At 35.6% G+C, this 21,181-nt stretch overlaps 1 protein-coding gene across 4 annotated transcripts in view; it reads right to left on the reverse strand.

Moving 5' to 3' along the window:
• SMARCAD1 (SWI/SNF-related, matrix-associated actin-dependent regulator of chromatin, subfamily a, containing DEAD/H box 1) overlaps positions 1–21,181 on the reverse strand; it is a 92,301-nt gene that overhangs the window by 11,548 nt on the left and 59,572 nt on the right. For 3 of the 4 annotated variants that reach the window (XM_006762302.2, XM_006762300.2, XM_015562997.1), the window contains 12 exons: positions 14,768–14,858; positions 11,659–11,758; positions 10,660–10,719; positions 10,493–10,568; positions 7,655–7,790; positions 6,999–7,136; positions 5,660–5,755; positions 5,444–5,561; positions 5,097–5,218; positions 2,695–2,883; positions 1,456–1,574; positions 397–579 (listed from right to left, as the gene is read on the reverse strand). In XM_006762302.2, the coding sequence (XP_006762365.1) occupies positions 397–579; positions 1,456–1,574; positions 2,695–2,883; positions 5,097–5,218; positions 5,444–5,561; positions 5,660–5,755; positions 6,999–7,136; positions 7,655–7,790; positions 10,493–10,568; positions 10,660–10,719; positions 11,659–11,758; positions 14,768–14,858 (1,428 nt within the window). Of the gene's footprint in view, positions 1–396; positions 580–1,455; positions 1,575–2,694; positions 2,884–5,096; positions 5,219–5,443; positions 5,562–5,659; positions 5,756–6,998; positions 7,137–7,654; positions 7,791–10,492; positions 10,569–10,659; positions 10,720–11,658; positions 11,759–14,767; positions 14,859–21,181 lie in introns of those variants that run through there. The other variant, XM_015562998.1, reaches the window with a different exon arrangement.

The following is a 21,181-nucleotide window of genomic DNA, read 5'->3' on the forward strand; positions in this document are numbered from 1 at the left end:
GAGAATCAGGGGCATAGAAAGGGAGTGCACTGACTATTCTTGGGGGGGGGGGGGAGTGTGGCGGGTGCAGGAAGAGACTGGACAAAAATCGTGCACCTATGGATGAGAACAGTGGGTGGGGAGTGAGGGAAGAAGGTGGGGTGGGAACTGGGTGGAGGGGAGTTATGGGGGAAAAAAGAGGAACAAATGTAATGATCTGAATAATAAAGATTTAATTAAAAAAATTAAAAAAAAAAGAAATTGTACACCTATGGATGAGGACAGTGGAAGGGTAAGGGCAGAGGTGGGGTGGGAACTGGGCGGAGGGGAGCTATGGAGGAAAAAAAAGAGGAACAACTGTAATAATCTGAACAAAAAAGATTTATTTAAAAAAACATTTCAACTGAAAACACTTACTTAGTCTGGCCTACCCTATGGCATCTATCCTCTGCTTGTTTATCATTGTAAGGGTTACAGTCAATATCGTGAAGTATAACAACATTTGCTGAAGTCAGGTTTATTCCTAAGCCACCAGCTTTTGTTGACAGCAGAAACACAAAGATATCCATATCGGTATTATACTCATCAATTAAATGAATCCTGTAGGATAAATATATTAGGTTACATCTCACTAAAAGGTATATAATTAAAATGAAAACAATCACATCACATGAAAAATAAACTTGAAGATATAAATGCATGCTTTTTGAATTATAGCTACATTATCTGCAGCTATATTATTGAAAGAGCTTCCCAATTCATCAACTTCTTTTCTATGCCATTTATCTCTACTAATTCTTACTTAATTCAACTATTCAGAATTGATTAATTCCTGAAGGACTATTTTGTCCTTAACGGTTCTGGCTTCTCTAAATTCTATATATGGCTTTTCAGTCTTTAACCTTCTCCAAAATCTGTCAACTGCTACTAGTAAACAATATAAGTATGAACTGAATCTCAAGATCAAGCAGTATTGGTGTAATCTCTTTATCATGACTCCCCTCACTACAGTGCAGGGAGAAAAAATTCACTCTGGCTGATAAAAAATAAATCAAGATATAATGCAGTTAAACACTCTAGAAACAACATTCCATTTTTCAAGATAACCATTTTTAGCATTTGGGAATTAAAACATAACTTATTCAATTTCTCTTAAAATATGAAAGGCCAAGATTTTAAAACAATCTCAGTTTATAGATAAGGTACTTTAGACTTTGAATGATTTTTAAAGAGAAAAACACTACTAAGTATACAATTATAGAACTGTTTCAAAATATACTTTATGCAATTCAGACCAAAAAAATTTTTTTTTAAAAAAAGTTCCTCATCTTCAGGTAATTACTAGAAGTAACCACACATAAGACTCAAAGCAATACAATTCTATCAAGTGCTCTAGACATTTAAAATGCAAACATTTAAGCTAATTTGAGGGTAAGGTGGATAGAAATTTTTGAAACTAAAGTAAAGTATACCAACCTTTCAGAAATCTGAGTCTTTCCATCTAATCTGAGGTACCTATGCTGATGATGTTTTAAAAGAGCCTCTAAAATATCCAGCATCATGGTAAATTGGCTAAATAATACAACTCTATCACCCTGTGAAAATACATATATGTATTAAATACATGGGAAGAAAAATTATAAATACCTAATGTTCAACTGCTTCTTTAATAAAAATAATCATAACTAAGGTAAAATTCTTATTTTGGATTGTATATAAATTAACTTAATTTCTAAACTTAAGAACTAAATTCAATTTTCAGTTTTGATTTGTAAGGTCAGTAAATGGGAATAGCTACAAAGTACTGTTTGGGTTGTGTTTTTACTAATGTAAGCTATTTCCCATATAAACTGTAGTGTTACTTAACCTTTAACATAGTATCTTCAAAATATTAATTTTGAAGCAATCATAGAGATAGAGTGTTACCTATGAAATAATGATAAGATTCTTTTTTAAAAAACACCAATATAGATATGTTCTAATAACTTCTACTTTTCTTTCGGAGGTTCGACAGAGGAAAAGTAATCAGGAAAATATACTCCCATATACAGTGGAAATCCCTTATCTGCGGGAAATACATTTCAAGATCCATGGTAGATGCCTGAAACCACGGGTAGCACCAAACTCTCATATACTGTTTTTTTTTCCCTCTACATACATACTTTTTCACTTAAAGGAAGCACTTTACAGCTTGTCTTCGGCATATCCAAATTACTAGCATCACTACTCTTGCACTTTGGGCCATTAATAAATAAAATAAGGGTTACTTGAATACAAGCATTGCGTTACACAGCCGATCTGATAACCGACTACAGATCTGATAACTGAGAGAACTACCAAGTGACTAATGGGCTAATGTACATAGTGTAAATATGCTGGCATATACTGATTCATGTCCAGGTGAGACAGCACAAGATCTCATCACAAAACTTAGAATAGTGTGCAGTTTAAAACTTACGAATTGTTTATTTCTGGGATTTTCCATTTAATATTTTTGGATCACGTTTGGATTTTGGTGACTAAAACCACAGAAAGCAAAAGGGCAGATAAGGGGGGAACTACTGTATCTTCCCCAAATGCTCGAAACACTAGTTCCTAAAAGAATGCAGAACAGACAATGGCTAAAACTTTAAGAAAGTCAAATCATGCCAAAATTATCTTAAGAAGTTTAACTAATTGGAAAAACACAAAAGAAGTAGCATTCTTCTTTAATACCTTCTCTTTTAGTTCTGACAAAATGCGTGCCAAAACTCGGAATTTTCCAGAATCTAAAATCAAGTCCATGTCTAACTGGAAGTTATTAATGTGCCGATACTGTTTACAAAGAACATGTAACTCAAAGTCTGTCATAACTTCCATATCTTCAAAGATCAGGTCAGGGTTAGCTTCACAATGTGTAGGTTCCTCAAAGCAAAACAAACAATACACATACTTCAAAATTAAGATAATTTATATGATCAAAACAATCTAATAAATTGTTCACATCTGATAAAATATCTTAATCATAGAAATTTTAGGACAACATATATAAGAAAGAAAACTAATATTTTTTAGGTACAATAAAGGGGGAAAGTACTTACTATTTTAGAATTAGCATAATGAAATATTTATAGATGAAATAAGATCTAGAATTTATTTCAAAATAATCTTGGGGAAGGGAAACAAGAGTAGTGTTACCTTTGTGCACTGTTGGTGGGACTGCATAGTGGTTTAAATAACCATTCATTTAAATGATCACAGTAGCACTATGAACAACAATACGGAGAAGTATCAAAAACTAAAAATAGCCGAAACCGGTTTGGCTCAGTGGATAGAGCGTCGGCCTGCGGACTGAAAGGTCCCAGGTTCGATTCCAGTCAAGGGCATGTACCTTGGTTGCGGGCACATCCCCAGTGGGGAGTGTGCAGGAGGCAGCTGGTCGATGTTGCTCTCTCATCAATGTTTCTAACTCTCTATCTCTCTCCTTTCCTCTCTGTAAAAACTCAATAAAATATATTTAAAAAAACAAACTAAAAATAGATCTATCATACAACTCAGTAATTCCACTTCTGGCACTTATCTGAAGAAAACAAAAACACTAACTTGAAAAGATATATGCATTCCTATGTTGAGTGCATTATCATTTACAACAGCTAAGATATGGAAGCAACCTAAGTGTCCATAGATAGATGGATAAAGAAGATGTGATATATAAGTACAATGAATATTACAGAGAAATAAAAAAGTATGAAATCCTGCCATTTGCAACAACAGGATATTATGCTAAGTGAAATAAATCAGACAAAGATAAGTAACATATGGTATTACTTATATGTAGAATGTAAAAAAAATACAAAAAACCCCACATGAACAAACAAGAATAGATTCATAAAAACTGACCAAATGGACGGTTGCCTGAGGGGAAGGGGAAGGGAAAGGGAGAAGGGTGAAAAAAAAAGGAAGGGGAATATCAGTAATGATGTGATAAGTTTGCAGTAGCAGATGATGAACAGTATTAGTGAGTGATCACATTGTAAGGTATAAAAATGTTGAATCCCTATACTGTACACCTCAAATTAAATTAACATTGTATAGCAACTACACTTAAATAGATAAAAAATAAAGAGTAGTGTCATTCCAGATAATAATCGCAGAAAATGTGTTAAGATTATATGGGGGGGGGAAAAAAAAAAGATTATATGGGCAGAGGATTTCATTATACAATTCTCTCTACTTTTACATGTTTGAAATTTTCCATAGTAAATTTAAAAATAATAGTAAAAAAAAAAAATCAAAACAAATAACTGCTGCCCAGCCGGCGTGGCTCAGAGGTTGAGTATCGACCTATGAACCAGGAGGTCAGGGTTTGATACCAGGAGATCAGAGATCGATTCCCAGTCAGGGCATATACCCAGGTTGCAGGCTTGATGCCCACTGTGGGGCGTTCAGGAGGCAGCCAATCACTGATTCTCTCTCATTGTTGATGTTTTTCTCTCTCTCCCTCTCCTTCTCTGAAATCAATAAAAAATATATTTTAAAAAAAAGCAAATGGCTTCTTTTAACAGAAGAAATATGGGTAGGTGCTAAAGAAGAATGAGGTAAAAATAAAGAGTAATGGCTAAAACAAGGGATAAAATGAAAAAAATAGAGAAAAATGACTCACTACCCAGGCGATAAAATCTGAGAAATCTTATGGGGAAAAAAAAAGTATATTATAAAGTCTAGATCAAGAATTGGCAAACCTTTTCTGCAAAAGGCCAGACAGTAAATATTTTAGACTCTGTAGGCTAAATGATCTGTTTGGCCAACATTCAACTCTGCCCTTTAATTGAGAAAGCAGTCACAGACAATGCCAAAACAAAAGGCTGGCTGTGGCTGTTAGAATAAAACTTTATTTATAAAAACAGACTACCATATTTGTTCCTCCAGAGGTAGTTGGCTGATTCCTGGTCAGTCCTTCTTGGCTCTTATGTCTCTCAAATTATCTTGAACTTTGTCTTAAAACATATTTGTTTTTCCTAAATGTGGTTAAGTTAATCGCTTATTAGGGTCAATGGTCTGATTTTTAGCCTAACAAGTGACTCTCGTGTTTAACAGTGGTAAGAAAGCTTAGTGTTAATGTAAGATGGGACCTTTACCTTCAGCATCAGCTGGGACATTTCCTTGAGCTTTTCAGCTGTGTAATATTGGCGATGTAATAGAGGATGATTGGCCATTTTTCTCAACTGCATCATGACATTGCACATTTCTGTGTTTTTTTCTGTGATCCAAAGAGACAGATTTTTAAAAAATACAAAAAACAAACATAAAGAAGCTGACAGCTGTTTGTTGAAATATATCTCAATGTAAACAAAGAGCTAAAATTATTTCTTCATATTACAACTAACTTAAAAAAATGAGTGGAGCCCACTATAATATGACTAAACAAAATGCTTCCCCAGTACAAGATCATTTTTCACATAAAATTGTGAAAATCAGATTATACCCAAGTTATTGATAGACTTTTTCAATTTGCTGAAAAGACCCAGGTAGAGTTGCTCCTGTTTCTCCGACATGGGACACAACTCAATCTGGTCCTTCTTGGGGGGCAGCTGCTTGAGAACCTGAGTGAGGAAACCAGTTTAAGTAAAACAATCAGATAAAGACGAACACAGACATTTTAAAAAACAATCATAATAAAAAATATGCAGATAACAATTACCTCATCTTTTACTCTTCTGAGAATAAATGGTTTTATAATTTGTTTTGCGTGTGCTATTCTCTCCTTTTCATATATACTTTGCTCATCTGCTGATTTCTAAATAAAATAAGAACATATGCTTTTAGAAATTATATTCATTTAAATGATCACAATAACAATATTACACAACATGAAAATTTGAGTTGTTTTGCATAGAAACTCCATTTATTCTAGATGGAACTCCACATTTGTATTCTGGGCTATAATCTACTTAAAGCTCCATATGTATTTTGAGATTTCATGACATATAAATTGTGTATTCTGCTGAACTGTACTAGGTTAGTTTTCAGAAGTCATTAACTGATGAGTTGTTACTGATTACCTAGAGAATGTAATGAAAAAGTATGTGCGTGTGGGTGTGTGTGTATGAGAGAGAGAGAGAGAGAGAGAGAGAGAGACAGACAGAGAGAGATTGTGTTACCCTGTTGCCAAGGGGAAAGGGGGTGGGAAAAGGTGAGATGAAGAGTATGAGAGAGAGGCAAAAAACTTGTATTTATTTGTGGAAAACGGCCCTAAAAGAAAACTAGTACAGGTGATGTGAATCATGTGCTCTAAAAAATGGGCATAGTTATTAGTCAAAACTGGTTAATTTTGGAGAATTAAAGTGGAATTTTATTCTAAAATGTAAAGGTATCATCAAGTGAGAAAAAATTCATTAGTGAGTTAAAAAGGCAGTTAATTGCAGCAGAAGACTATCACAGAAAATGCTTGCAAAATATGTACAACAGGAGAATCAAGAATCTATATTAACATTGCTATATGGAAGAATTTACGAGTTTTTAAAGACTATATATTGTGCTTTTTCTAAACAATCAGGAGAAAATTAACAAGATTTTCATCTAAACGGATTTCTTTATTGTAACTTTTAGAAACTGTTACTTTTGTATTTATGAACTTTTATTTCAAAACTATGTCCCAGGATAGGAATTTTCAACCTTTGCCTAGTTCTACAGTTCACCTGTTAAAAAAAAAAAAAGTGCTAATTTTCCTGACCAATTTTAATAAAGAAAAAGCAACGATCAAAACTTTTTGCAAATATTATATATCAGAGACTTCCACTAATTTAAAATTGTTATTCTTCAGAAAATTAGCATGTTAAAAACCAAAACTTTTAGACACAGATTACAGAAGTCAGCAATTCATTTCTCATTGTGTTTTGGCTGATTTCTCAACTCATCCAAGGATAGGAGTATCGACTACTTAAATTTCAACATGAAAACAACAAAAAAACAAAATAGAAGAATGACCCAGGTAAAACACAAAGTAACATATTTGGGAGAAAATATGAATTTATGCTTACTGTCTTAGAAGAAAACATTCTTCGTATTTCACTTGTGCTACTACTAAACATGTGTGGCATAACAAAATTCAACAGCGACATGAGTTCTAATAGATTATTCTGTACAGGTGTGCCTGTGAGCAGCAAACGGTTATTTGCCTGTGAATGAAGGTAATTAAGGTTAGTTGGTTTTTTAAATTAGAGACACATCCTTCTTTGTCTACCTTCTGCAGTGGTGGTGGTGGTGGGGGGGATTAATACCATTATTAATAATGTAACATTCTGTAAAAGGTTAGTAATTTAAAAAAAATTATCACCTATTGTATCTTAAGGCAGAATGTGTAAAACTAATGGTTTCACTTCTTAAATAGGTAACTTGCATCCTTAGATCACTTTATGAGGTAATGAAAATAGATTATATTTAATATTCAGAGTTTATCACACAAGACAGAGGTGGTAAATTGAGGCTTATGAGCTATGAATGGTTTTTACAATTTTAAAGGGTTGTACAAAACAGCAAAACAAGTGACAGAGGCTAAATAGTCCACAAAGTATAAAATATTTCCTATTTGGCCCTTTACAGAAAAAGTTTGCTGAACCCTGATATAAAATACTACTTACATTAAAATACATTATATGAAATGTTATCAAAATTGGAAAAATTCACACTCTCTTACATTAATTGTCATAAGGTGCTGGTAGCGAATAGAGCCCATATTCTTCAGCATATGGCCCTCATCAAAAATTGCGTAATTAAGTTTTAATCGTCGAAAGAGACCACGGTCATCAGAACTGCTGATTGCACAATTATACCTGTCACCAAAAGAAAAAAGAAATCTCTAGGGTTTTACCTTTATGAGCCACTAGTAAGATTTATTGCTTTGTAAAATTATTTTTATTTATACACTTTTACTCACTGGTATCTAAAAGATACTACTAGTTGGTGCTCAAATAAATATCAATGTAATGTAATTTATCTAATAATTACTGATGCACATGTAATCAAGTTTAAAAATGGCCCAGCCAGTGCGGCTCAGTGATTTGAGTGTCGACCTATGAACCAGGTCGACTTTCAATACCTGTTCAGGGCACATGCCTGGGATGCGGGCACAATCCCCAGTGGAGGGCGTGCAGAAGGCAGCCTATCAATGATTCCCTCTCATCATTGAAGTTCCTATCTTTCTCTCCTTTCCCCTCCCTCTCTGAAATCAGTAACCAAATCCTATCTAATAACAGACAAACATGGTAATTGACCATACCTTCACTATGCCTCCCATTGGCTAATCAGCATGATATGCAAATTAACCAACAAAGATGATGGCTAATTTGCATATACCAGCTGGGAGCGAAGACTGAAGACATCATAGAAGGAAGGCAAGCAACAGAGCCGAGGTTGCGGAGACGGGTGGGAGAGAATCGGCAGAGAAGGGTGGGGTAGGGGCGGCAGAGATGGGCAGGGCAGCAGCAGCTGAGATGGGAGCAAAGCCCTATTTTTGCAGGAATCTTCCTGCAATAGGCGTCTAGTATGTATATATATATGTGTGTGTGTGTGTGTGTGTGTTTGTATATTGCTTCCATAGGTAGCTAAAAGAATATTTAAATATTATACTGTAATCAGACAACTTCTACATACCTAGGAAGAAGCCAATTTTGGTAATGTATATGTAATCTGCACTTGTTATACACTTCACTTCATGAACTGTTATATTTTTAAAAGCAGCAGAAAAAAGGACATTATGCTAAGATATTTCTGTTAAGAACATGCTATTATATTAAACTAGCAGAGTAGATCCAAGAAATAACAGTTAGTAGAAGTACAAGTCTATATAAACAATTTTTGAATGAATTATTTTAATCATGGCCTCCTTTAAATATACTTAATATGCTTAAGATAACCTATTTAATAAATGAGCATTAAATTTTCTGCTAGATATTTATGCCAATTAGCTACTAATGATTAACTTATTTGGTTATATTTTCCATCCTTATTTCTAACTCTCAAGTTTTTCACTAAGATTACATTGTATTTACTATTAATACTTGCAAGATAGAAATATTATAAATTACCTTGGTGGAATATCTTAAATGTTACTTTATTGTTATTTTTTAAAGAAATGCTTTTTATTTTTAAAGTTTTATTTAAGTATAGTTGATATACAATATTATATTAGTTTCAGGTGTACAATACTTTTATATCTTACAATGTGATTACCTGCTAATTTTAGTAATCATCTGTCACCATACAAACTTATCACATTATTAACTATATTCCCCTTAACCTTTTTGACCCATCTCCCTAAACATCTCCTCTCTGGCAACCATCCTTCTGGTGTTTCTATGAGTCTGTTTTCATGGGTTTTTTAAGATTACACACATAGGTGAAACCATATGGTATTTGTCTTTCTGGGTTTAATCTATTCACTTAGCATAATGCCCTTTAGGTCTAAGTTGTTGCAAATGGCAATATTTCGTTTTTTTTAATCCTCACCCAATGATATTTTTTCCATTGATTTCTAGAGTGGGAGGGAGGGAGGAGGGGGAGAGAGACAGAAACATCTATATGAGAAATATCAACGTGAAAGACACATCAATTGGTTGCCTTCCTTATGAGCCCCTACTGGGGCTGGGGAACCTGCAACTTTGACTGGGAATTGAATCTGTGGTCCTTCAGTACATGGGCGATTATTCTAACCACTGATCCAAACCGGCCAGGGCAGATTTCATTCTTTATTGCTGTGTGATATTTCATTGTACATGTACATATATACCACATCTCCTTTATCCATTCATCTATGGATAGACACATAGGTTATTTCCAAATCTTGGCTATTATAAATGATGCATATCATCTTTTCAAATTAGTGTTTTTATTCTCTTTGGATGATATCAGGAGTGGAATTGATGGTACGTTGTAGAGAAGATCTATTTTTATTTTTTTAAGGAATCTCCATTCTGTTTTCCACAGTGACTACACCAATTTGCAGTCCCACCAGCAGTGTACAAGAATTCCCCTTTCTCCAAATCCTTGCAAAACACAAGTGATTGTTGACTTTTTGATAATAGCCATTCTGACTTGTGTGAGGTGGTTTCTCATTGTGGTTTTAATTTGCATTTCCATGATGATTAGTGATGTTGAGAATCTTTTCATGTCTGTTGGCCATCTGTATGACTCCTCCGGAGAAATGTCTTTTCATGTCCTTTGTTCATTTCTTGTCATTGAGTTGTAGGAGTTAAATGTTACTTTAACTGAGAAAATATTATAACACTATACTTGCAGTCAAGTAGACAAAACCTTTTTATAACCAATCAGTCACCTAATGTACTAGCAAAAAACTGCAATCTTGGTTTTATATACCAAACTGAAAAAATGCCTGAATCCTCATCATAAATCATTCCATTATTGTAGTTGCACAATTCTTAGCATAAACTTTCCTTCATATTAATATTAAATTTTTTTTTAAACTTGGAAGCTGCACAAAATTTCTTTCTAAAAAACTTTTTTTCTCAATACTTACGTGGTCACAATTACATTGTATTCTTCATATTTACTATGAATGTTATATCTTATCTGTTTACGTTCTTCTTGAGAACCTAGAATTTAAAACAATATGCATTTTGATTGTACTTATTGTACTCTACTGTGTTAAAATTTTTAAATTAAAGCAAAATGATATATTCTTACCATAGTAACAGAGCACCTTCAAAGTGGGGCACCATAAATTAACTTCCCTTAACCAGTTATCTATGAAATAAGAGATATTACTTGCATCTGCTACAACAGGATTATGTGTATGCAATAAAATCAACACTACAATTTGACAAATTTTGCCCAGAAATTATTTTATAAAATAATACAAGGTGATTTTTTTTAAATTATAGGACCTTCCCAATTTCACTCCTGATAATTACAATTGTTTTGAGGTTTTGAGGTGGCATCAAATAAAGGGCAGAGAACCAACCATTGTATTTATAGGTGATTAATGATTTCCAATTTAAAGAAATGTCAATTTTGGTTACATTCATACATACATTCTCTTACTCTATTCTACATCCAATCAATTGAGCAAGAATATAACAATAATTTGAATGCGGATGAGTTGCATATTTCTGACTCAATAAATGTTTAATTATAAATTTAAATGTACTTAGTTTCTTTTAGTTATTCATCAAAACAATTTATAAGTATTATGAAAACAAGATAAATGTTATCAAATGGTCTTTGACCTATAATAGTTGACTTATACGTGAGTTTTTTCTTTAAAAGACTTCTAGTACATTCAAACACACACACACACACACACACACACACACACACACACACACAGTAAGGAGACCACAGAAATAAATATGCACCTCCACAAACTAAGGAATCGTACATACACACACGGCTCTTCTTCTCCCTATGTAAAATAGGCTATAGTCAAGCCCTAGCTGGTTTGGCTCAGTGGATGGAGCGTCAGCCTGTGGACGAAAGGGTCCCAGGTTCGATTCTGGCCAGGGGCCCATGCCTGGGATGTGGCCTTGATCCCCCTCAGTGGGGGGCATGCACGAGGCAGCCAATCAATGATTCTCATCATTGATGTTACTATCTCTCTATCCCTCTCCCTTCCTCTCTGAAATCAATAAAAATATATTTAAAAAAATAGTGTAGTCAAGTATGGTTGTCCACAGTACTACAAACCTATAGTTGACGCAGGAACAACGATCAAATGAGGACCTTTATTACCCTCCTGATAGAGGTATGCCAGGAATGCAATGGCTTGAATAGTTTTTCCTAGGCCCTAAAATTAAAAGTTCAAAAGACAATATATGAAATGTAAAGATAAACAAACAAAACAAATAAATATTGAAAAATACGAAAGAAAAAATATATTTCTGGTTTTGATTCCCTATAATGCAACACTATGAGAATTTCTATTAGGTTCTCAGTTCTTAATGAGATAAAAGAAACAAATATCCAAGGGAAATCACAACTTAGTTTAATGAGCAAGATATATCATAACTGCTAGTTAATATGTGACATACATTAATATGGAAGATCTTTGCATTGCACATAAAGGATATAATTTTGGTAACTTTATATAAAGCAAACATTTAATACACACTAGATGGACTAATTACAATGTTCTAATGACTAATTAGAGTTAAAGATATAACCTTATTATTCAACAATTCCACTCCATATTCTATATGGGAGAATATTTCCACAAAAAGGCTTGAGTAAGGAAGTTCATATCCTATTATAATATAAGAGCCAAACACTGGAAATAACCTAATGCCCATCAACATAAGAATGGATAAACATGTTATAGCAGACTTATACTATGGACTTCTATATGCCAATATAGTAGCTGATACATGTAAATACTCAAATTTCAGTAAATTTGTGATGCATCAAAAGAACCAGAAATAGCTGAAACCGGTTTGGCTCAGTGGATAGAGCGTCGGCCTGTGGACTGAAAGGTCCCAGGTTCGATTCCGGTCAAGGGCATGTACCTGGGTTGCGGGCACATCCCCAGTGGGAGATGTGCAGGAGGCAGCTGATCGATGTTTCTCTCTCATGGATGTTTCTAACTCTCTATCTCTCTCTCCCTTTCTCTCTGTAAAAAATCAATAAAATATATTTTTTTAAAAAAGAGCCAGAAATGCCGAGACCGGTTTGGCTCGGTGGATAGGGCGTTGGCCTGCGGACTGAAGGGTCCCGGGTTCGATTCCGGTCAAGGGCGTGTGCCTGGGTTGCGGGCACGTCCCCGGTGGGGCATGTGCAGGAGGCAGCTGATCGATGTCTCTCTCTCATCGATGTTTCTGGCTTTCTGTCTCTCTCCCTTCCTCTCTGTAAAAAATCAATGAAATATATTTAAAAAAAAAAAAGAGCCAGAAATAAACAGTATATACCACACGGTTCTATTTATATAAAGTTCAAAATCATAAAAAACTGATATGGTGATAGGCATCCAAATGGTGGTGGTTATAAAGGAACTTTCTGAGGTGATAAAAATGTTGATCTGGGAGGTGATCACACACAGGGGTACATATATGTAAAAATTCACTAAGGTGAACATTGCATGTTTTATTGCAGCTGAATTATATATCAATAAAGTGTTTGTTTTTCACAAAAAGGTATTGAAGAGGTTTAGCTCCTCAGGGGAGAAAGATATTATCATCTGTTCAAAAATGAAATCCCCCCTTGCCCCCCCTCCCACTTGCAATTCATGTGTTGAAACCCTAACCCCTGGTGTAACTGACCGACTATATTTCAAGATAGGACCATTAAGGTTAAATAAGGTCGTAAACGTAGGACCCAAACCCCTCTTAAAAGAAGAGAAAGAGAGCCCTGGCCAATGTGGTTCAGTTGCTTGAAGTGTCATCCTGTATACTGAAAGGTAGCAGGTTCAATTCCCAGTTGGGCATGAAAGGAGGGCAAACAATCTATGTCTCTCTCACATTGATGTTTCTCTTTCTCTCCCTCACTTCCCCTTTCTCTAAAAATCAATAGACATATCCTCGGGTGAGGATTTTTAGAGAGAGAAAGAGAGAGAGAGAAAGAGAAAGAGAGAGAGAGAGAGAGAGAGAGAGAGAGAGAGAGAGACATTAAGGATGTCTGCACACAGAGAAAAGGCCATGTGTGGGCACACCAAAAAAGTGGCTAACTACAAACCAAAAAGAGTGGCCTTAGGAGAAACCAAACCTGCCACATCTTGATCTTAAGACTTCCAGCCTCCAGAACTATGAGAAATAAATTTCTGCTAAGCCACGCAGTCTTTGATATTGTGGTAGCCCCAACAGACTAAGACACTAACTTATCACAAATATTGTCCTTTACAAGTTACAAAAACAGGTTCAAATAATATACCTCATTTGATACCAAACGTAAGATTTTATAACATAAAAATTACTACATTTTATTAATGTTGGCAATGAGAGATTAGGTCATTGATAAAGAGCAAATGACTCAAGAAAGGCAAAGTTGTAATCCAAAACCCAGACTGACTGCTCAAATGCAGTTTTCCCACAACCTTAATGTTCTATATCTAACTGCTTTACCTATTTTGAAATCCTGCATACATTATTCATTTTTCTATCAGGTAAACAGCTAAACAGTACCTTTGCTTTAAAATGACATGCGTGTAGAAATAGTGGAAGCCCTTAAGATTACTAGAATGTAATTAGAGAACGAAGATCACTATTCATGTTCATTTTTATTTTGGAAATCTAACACACAGTGTTATATATATATGTGTATTCAATAAATATTTTCTCCACAGATCATGACTCATTTTTAATAAATACTTTGAAAAAAGTATAGCTGGAGGAAGAAGGTAAGGTTAAAAGGCAAGTTTCTATGCAATAGTACCTAGACTACTGGCTGTAATAAACTGCCCAAGTCTAGGTTCAAGCAAATATGACTTGGGAAAGAACAGAAACTCAGAGACATCTAGCAAAATAGTGGAAATGATGTTGATGAAGTTCTGATAAATGTATGAATTTATTTACTAACAAGGTCAAGTATCTATGATAAATTTTAATTTTAACGGCAGCTATGGACAAGTGCATATAGTACAATCTCATTCATTAGTTTGATAATCAGATAGCAAAAAACCCATATTCATTTGGGGTTGGGGTAGTAAGGAGGCTAGAGCTAAGACAAGCAGTACAAAACCGGGAAGAGTGAGAGGGATATAGATACTGAAGTGAGGGAAGTAAACTACAGTTAAGGGAAAATTTCATTCTTTAAATGACAGCAAGGATGTCTTTTAATGAAAAATCCTAGAAATAGAGTTATTACTTACCATTTCATCTGCCAAAATGCCATTGAGTCCATGTTTATGTACCAATGCCAACCAATTCAAACCAACCTTCTGATAGGGCTTGAGTGATAAACTGATAAAGAGAGAGTTACCAAGTGTTATAGATTTATACTTCCATTAGTTTTCTCACATGAGATTTAGGTTTATAATGCACACAAAAACTGAAATACTAGGTCTAATCTTACCTTTTAATTTACTGTTATGAACTATTTATATGTACTTAAAAAAAATCAGTCCAAAATATAATGAATATAATGCTCTTTCTTTTTTTTTTTGGTCTTGTCAAATTTTATTCTGTATTTGTTGATTTATTTCTTCTGGCAATAAGAATTAAAAAAAAATTCCCATATTTGGTCATAATGTAATGTCAACAAATTAACTAAATAACTGCAATATTAACTATGATAACATATTTCTAAGTTAATGTTTATACTAAAAAACTGTATTGTACTGATTTGAGTTTTAGCACATTAAGAAACTTAAAATACGAAGACAAAAAACACATGAGCATAATTTGTCTATCTCACTTGGAAGCCTTTTCTCATTCTCATTAGGACAGCATACAACCCATCTAACATGAAAACCTAGGACAAGGCCATACCCCCCATTCTCCAGCTTTTTATCCATCCTCTAAATTTCCTGTTACACACATCTTATCACAGGGAAAGGGTCTGGACATAAGTATGGCATAATACACAGTTAATGGGTAGATTATGAAATCAAGATACCATTGTTAGAAAAGGGGTAAAAGACGTAGGACAGAATGATAGCCTTCTTAAATCAGAATCTATGTTTCAACAGTGCAGAATATATCCATAAAACATTTCTTATTTGAAAAAATGAAAAGGATAGGCAGGGAAAATATCAGCAGTATTGCTAAAATCTTTATAGTTCATTTTAAAGTTCATTACTTTTTGGACAAAACATTTTTTCTATGCTGCTCGCTACAAAAGTAATCATAAATAAAACATATTGTAGATATTTTAATTTCCAGATCCAAATGAATTCTTTCTACTACAGTAATGGTGAGAATAAGTTCCAGTATTGGAATGTTCACAGTATTTCAGACACTTTGCTGTGGGCTTCACATGCATTATTACTTCAATTCATCTACATTATAAAGTAGATGCTATTATCATCTCTATTTCCCAGATGAGAAGTTTTCTAGAACTCAGAGAGGTAACTTGTCCAATGTCATGTAGCTAACCAAACCCATGTGTGCAGTGGCAGAGCCAGTATCCAATCCAGGACCGATCCAGTGCTCAGTTCCTAACCATTAAACAGCAAATATGAAAGAGTTTTCTCTCTCTCTCACTCTGACCCACCCACTCTATGATCAAAACTGAGGCCTCTCGTTATTTTTGAATCATTCATAATGCTTAAATCGTCTCATACACATGGCATGGAAGTGATGAAACGTGATGAGGTTGGCACACTACTTCACTTATAAATGAATTCAAGGGTGAACATGTTATCCCAATGTAAATCACAAATAGCCAAAAAATACTCTTAACAAATAAACAAAAGTTACTGAATTTCTTCATTATCAACACATGTTGAGAAACAAGTCTATTAAAATATTTTTCACTACACATAAAACTTTAAAAAGTGATGAGGAAATTTTAAGAATCTACTACATAGAATTTTTCATTCAAATAAAATTGTTTCATCCACAATCACAATGCAGCTCTGACAGCTGTTTCGATCAGGACATTAACTTACTTTTGAAATATTTGTTTTAAAAGTATAAGTATTGGGTGGTGGGCACACAGTACAATATACAGATCTTATAACATAGAAACCCATACCTGAAATCGATATGTTCATGTTGACCAATGGCACCCCAATCAATTTAATAAATATTAAAAATAAATTTTTAAAAAAGATTTCTAAAATAAATAAATATAAATATGTATATATGTACGTATGTATGTATGTATTTGTGTGTGTGCATATTTGCTCCTCTGCTAAATTTATCTAAATTACAATTAGGGGAATTCAAGATGGCAGCCGACGGGATGGCAGGCTGCAAGATACTGTGTGAGTAAGAGAGTGAAAGGAGAGTGCGTGGATGTGTGGGGAGTGTATTTGTGAGTAAGGGACAGCTATATTCCACAGGACTGTTGGGGACTGGTGGACCAGGATCCCCTGGCCGGGCAACCTCCACAACTGCTGAAATCTCTCCCAGAGAAGCCAGCTATGCCACAGAGACTGTGCCATCTTGAAGGGGAGAGCGGCTGTGATCAGAAGCCCAGCCTTACCTTCAACTGGGGAGACCTCAGATACCTCCTGGGACCCTACAACCACATTGCCCAGGGACCAGCTACCTCAGCTGCGAACCCGCAAACTCCGAGACTCCAGCCACCCTGGCCGCCTAAAAAGTTTGCCCAGAGGGAGACAAAGCGGCACCGAATACTAGGACAGGCCCTGCACCTTCCCACAGAGCAGATAGAAGGAACACCTGAACCAAACAACATGCACCCAGAATTGGTGAATTAAACACAGCTGGTAAGGCAATCTGTGGATGGAAAAGTCAGAAATTGCCTAGAGGAGCTGTGGGCAAACTACGGCCCGTTTGAAATGAATAAAACTAAAAAAAAAAAAAAAAAAAAAAAAAAAAAAAAAGACCGTACCCTTTTATGTAATGATGTTTACTTTGAATTTATATTAGTTCATACAAACACTCCATCCATGCTTTTGTTCCGGCCCTCCGGTCCAGTTTAAGTACCCATTGTGGCCCTCGAGTCAAAAAGTTTGCCCACCCCTGGCCTAGAGAGAGCTCTGCCTCCTCAGATTCATCTGGGGGTTTGTTGTTTGGGTGTTTGTTGTTTGCATTTTTTGGATTAATTGTTACTGGTTGTTTGCATTAATCTCGGTGTTTGTTGTTTGCATTTTTTGGATTAGCTGTTGGTTTTTTGGAATTTTCTCCACATAGGAATATATTTTTCCCCCTTTTTTCTTCTCTTTCTTAGATTTTTTCCTTTTCTCAATATCACTTTTGCATTCTTTTCTCTCCCCTAATTCTCTTTGCTCTGGTGGTCACCTTTATTTGGGGTTATTAGTATCGGGAATACATTTGTGTTTGGTGCCCTGTGCATTGTGTTTTGTCATGTTGTATTTTGTGCCTTTAAGTCAACGCAGGAGAGAGAAAGAGAGAGCTCTCTCTCTCAGAGGAGTGATCATGGGGAGACAAAGAAATAGCCCACATACTAAAGAAAAGGAATCACCAGAAAAGGAAGTAAATGAAATAGAGGCAAGCAATATATCAGAGAAAGAATTCAGAGCAATGGTCATAAGGACGCTGAAAAGGATGGAAGACGAATTCAACAATATATGTAAGAACCAAAAGGAAATGAAGAACCAAGAAATGGAAAATGACATTGCTGCAATAAAGAACACAGTAGAAAGCATCAACAGTAGACTAGAAGTGGAGGACCGCATCAGTGAGCTAGAAGACAAAGTAGGAAAAAATACCCAAGCAGAGCAGCAACTGGAAAAAAAACTTAAAAAATAGGAGGAGAGCCTAATGAAACTTTGGGACAGCATGAAACGAAACAACATCCGCATAATAGGGATCCCAGAAGGAGAGGAAACTGAGCAAGGAATAGAAAACCTGTTTGAAGAAATAATGACAGAAAACTTCCCTGATATTGGAAAGAAGAAAAGACTCACACAAGTCCAAGAAGCTAACAGAGTCCCAAACAAGATGACCCCCAAAAGACCAACACCAAGACACATTATAATTAAACTAGAGGCCCAGTGCACAAATTCATGCACAGGTGGGGTCTGGCTGGCCCGGCCCCAATGGGGGCAGATCAAGGCCAGGCCTGTCAGGAGGAGGACACGGAGGGAGGGTGGCCGGCTGCCTAGGGGGAGGGGCTACAGGCAATTGGCCGGCAAGCCACGCCCCTTATGGGGGGGGGCAATCTGGAGGTGGGGCTGGCCATGGGGAGGGGCTGTGGGTGGTGGGATGGCCGGCCCTGCCCCTGCTTGGTGTGTGGGGTGCCAACTGAGGGCATCTGGCTGGGGGGAGGGGTAAACATATAGATAGATTGGGCCAAACGAACAACAAAGTAAGAATCTTAAAGGCTGCCAGAGAGAGACAGAAAGTTACCTATAAGGGATCTTCCATCAGACTATCGACTGATTTCTCAACAGAAACACATCAGGCCAGAAGGGAACAGAATAAAATATACAAAGTCATGCAAAACAAGGTTCTGAATCCAAGAATACTGTACCCAGCAAGTCTATCAATCAAAGTGGAGGGTGAAATCAGGAGCTTCAAAGACAAAAAAGGACTAAGGTAGTTTATTGCCACCAAACCAGCAATGCAAAAAATACTAAAGGGACTGCTGTAAAAAGAAATAGGAAGGGAAGAAGGAACACAGGCATAAAGAATAAAAATGGCAATGAACAAATACCCCAATCAAAAGACATATGGTAACTGAGTGGATAAGAAAACAAGACCCATATAACTGCTGTGTACAGGAGACCCACCTCAGAACAAAGGACTTACACAGACTGACGGTAAACGTATGGAAAAAGGTTTTTCAAGTGAATGGAAATGAAGAAAAAAAACCAAACTGGGGAAGCAATACTTATATCTCACAAATTAGACCTCAAAGTGAAGGCCATAACAAGAGATAAGGAAGGCCACCTCATAATACTAAAGGGAGCAATTCAACAAGAAGATATAACTCTGGTAAACATATATGCACCCAATACAGGAGCACTGAAATACCTAAAAAAAACTTCTGGAGGATATCAAGGGAAAGATTGACAGCAATATACTCATAGTAGGGGACTTAATACTCCACTACACCACTGGATAAATCCTCTAAACAAAAAATCAGCAAAGAAACATCAATCCTAAATGACTCAGTAGATCAGATGGAAGTAATTGACATCTTCAAAACGTTTCACCCCAAAGCCACAGAATACCATATACTTCCTTCTCAAGTGCACATGGGTCATTTTCAAAGATAAACCACACATTGGGACACAGGCAAAATCTTTTCAAATTCAAGAGGGTAGAAATTATATCAAGCATCTTCTCAGATCACAATGGCATAAAATTAGAAATCAACTACAATAAAAACAATGAAAAATATCGAACAGCATGCTATTAAACAATGATTGGGTTACCAAAGAGATCAAAGAAGAAATAAAAAGCATCATGGCAACAAACGACAATGAAAACACAACAATCCAAAATCTATGAGACACAGTGAAAGCAGTCCTGAGAGGGAAGTTCATAGCTCTACAGGCCTACCATAAAAAAGAAAAAACAATGGTAATAAATTATCTAAACCTACAACTCAAAGAGTTAGAAAGACAGGAACAAGAAAAGCACAGCGTAAACAGAAGGAAGGAAATAATAAAGATCAGAGCAGAAATAAATGACATAGAGACCAAAGAAGCAATACAAAAGATCAACAAAAACCAAGAGCTGGTTCTTTGAAATGATAAACAAGACTGATGAACCTCTAGCTAGGTTCACCAAGAAACAAAGAGAGAGGACCCAAATAAACAAAATTGGACATGAAAGAGGTGAAGTAACAACAGACCCCACAGAAATACAAAAGAATTGTAAAAAAAAAAATACTAAATACTACGAACAACTCTTCTCCAACAAACTGGACAACCTCGACGAAATGGACACATTCCTAGAAAAATATAAGCTTCCAAAACTCAATCAGGAGGAATAAAAAAACCTGAATAGGCCAATAACTACCAAAGAAATTGAAACAGTAATCAAAAATCTTCCAGCAAACAAAAGCCCTGGTCTAGATGGCTTTACAGGGGAGTTCTGCCAAGCATTCAAAGAAGAACGAAAACCTATCCTCCTCAGACTATTCCAAAAAATTCAAGAGGAAGCAACACTTCCAAGCTCTTTCTATGAAGCCACCATTACCCTAATCCCAAAACCATATAATGACACCACAAAAAAAAGGGAACTATAGGCCAATATCCTTGATCAACATAGATACTAAAATCCTCAACAAAATTCTAGCAAACGAATTCAACATTACATAAGAAAGATCATACACCATGACCAAGTGGGATTTATTCCGGGGATGCAAGGATGGTACAATATCTGCAAATCAATAAATGAGATATAGTACATATACAGATTGCTAGACAAAAATCACATGATCATATCAATTGATGCAGTAAAAGCATTCGACAAAATCCAACACCCATTTCTTTATAAAACTCTCAGCAAAGTGGGAATAGAGGGATCATACCTCAACATAATAAAAGCCACATATGACAAACCTGTCATACTCAATGGACAAAAAAATACTAAAACTCATTTCCCCTTAGAACAAGAACAAGACAGGGATGCCCACTCTCACCACTCCTGTTCAACATAGTACTAGACGTGCTAGCCAT

This window comes from Myotis davidii, unplaced genomic scaffold, assembly GCF_000327345.1.
Source record: "Myotis davidii unplaced genomic scaffold, ASM32734v1 scaffold958, whole genome shotgun sequence".
Taxonomy (NCBI): Eukaryota; Metazoa; Chordata; class Mammalia; order Chiroptera; family Vespertilionidae; genus Myotis; species Myotis davidii.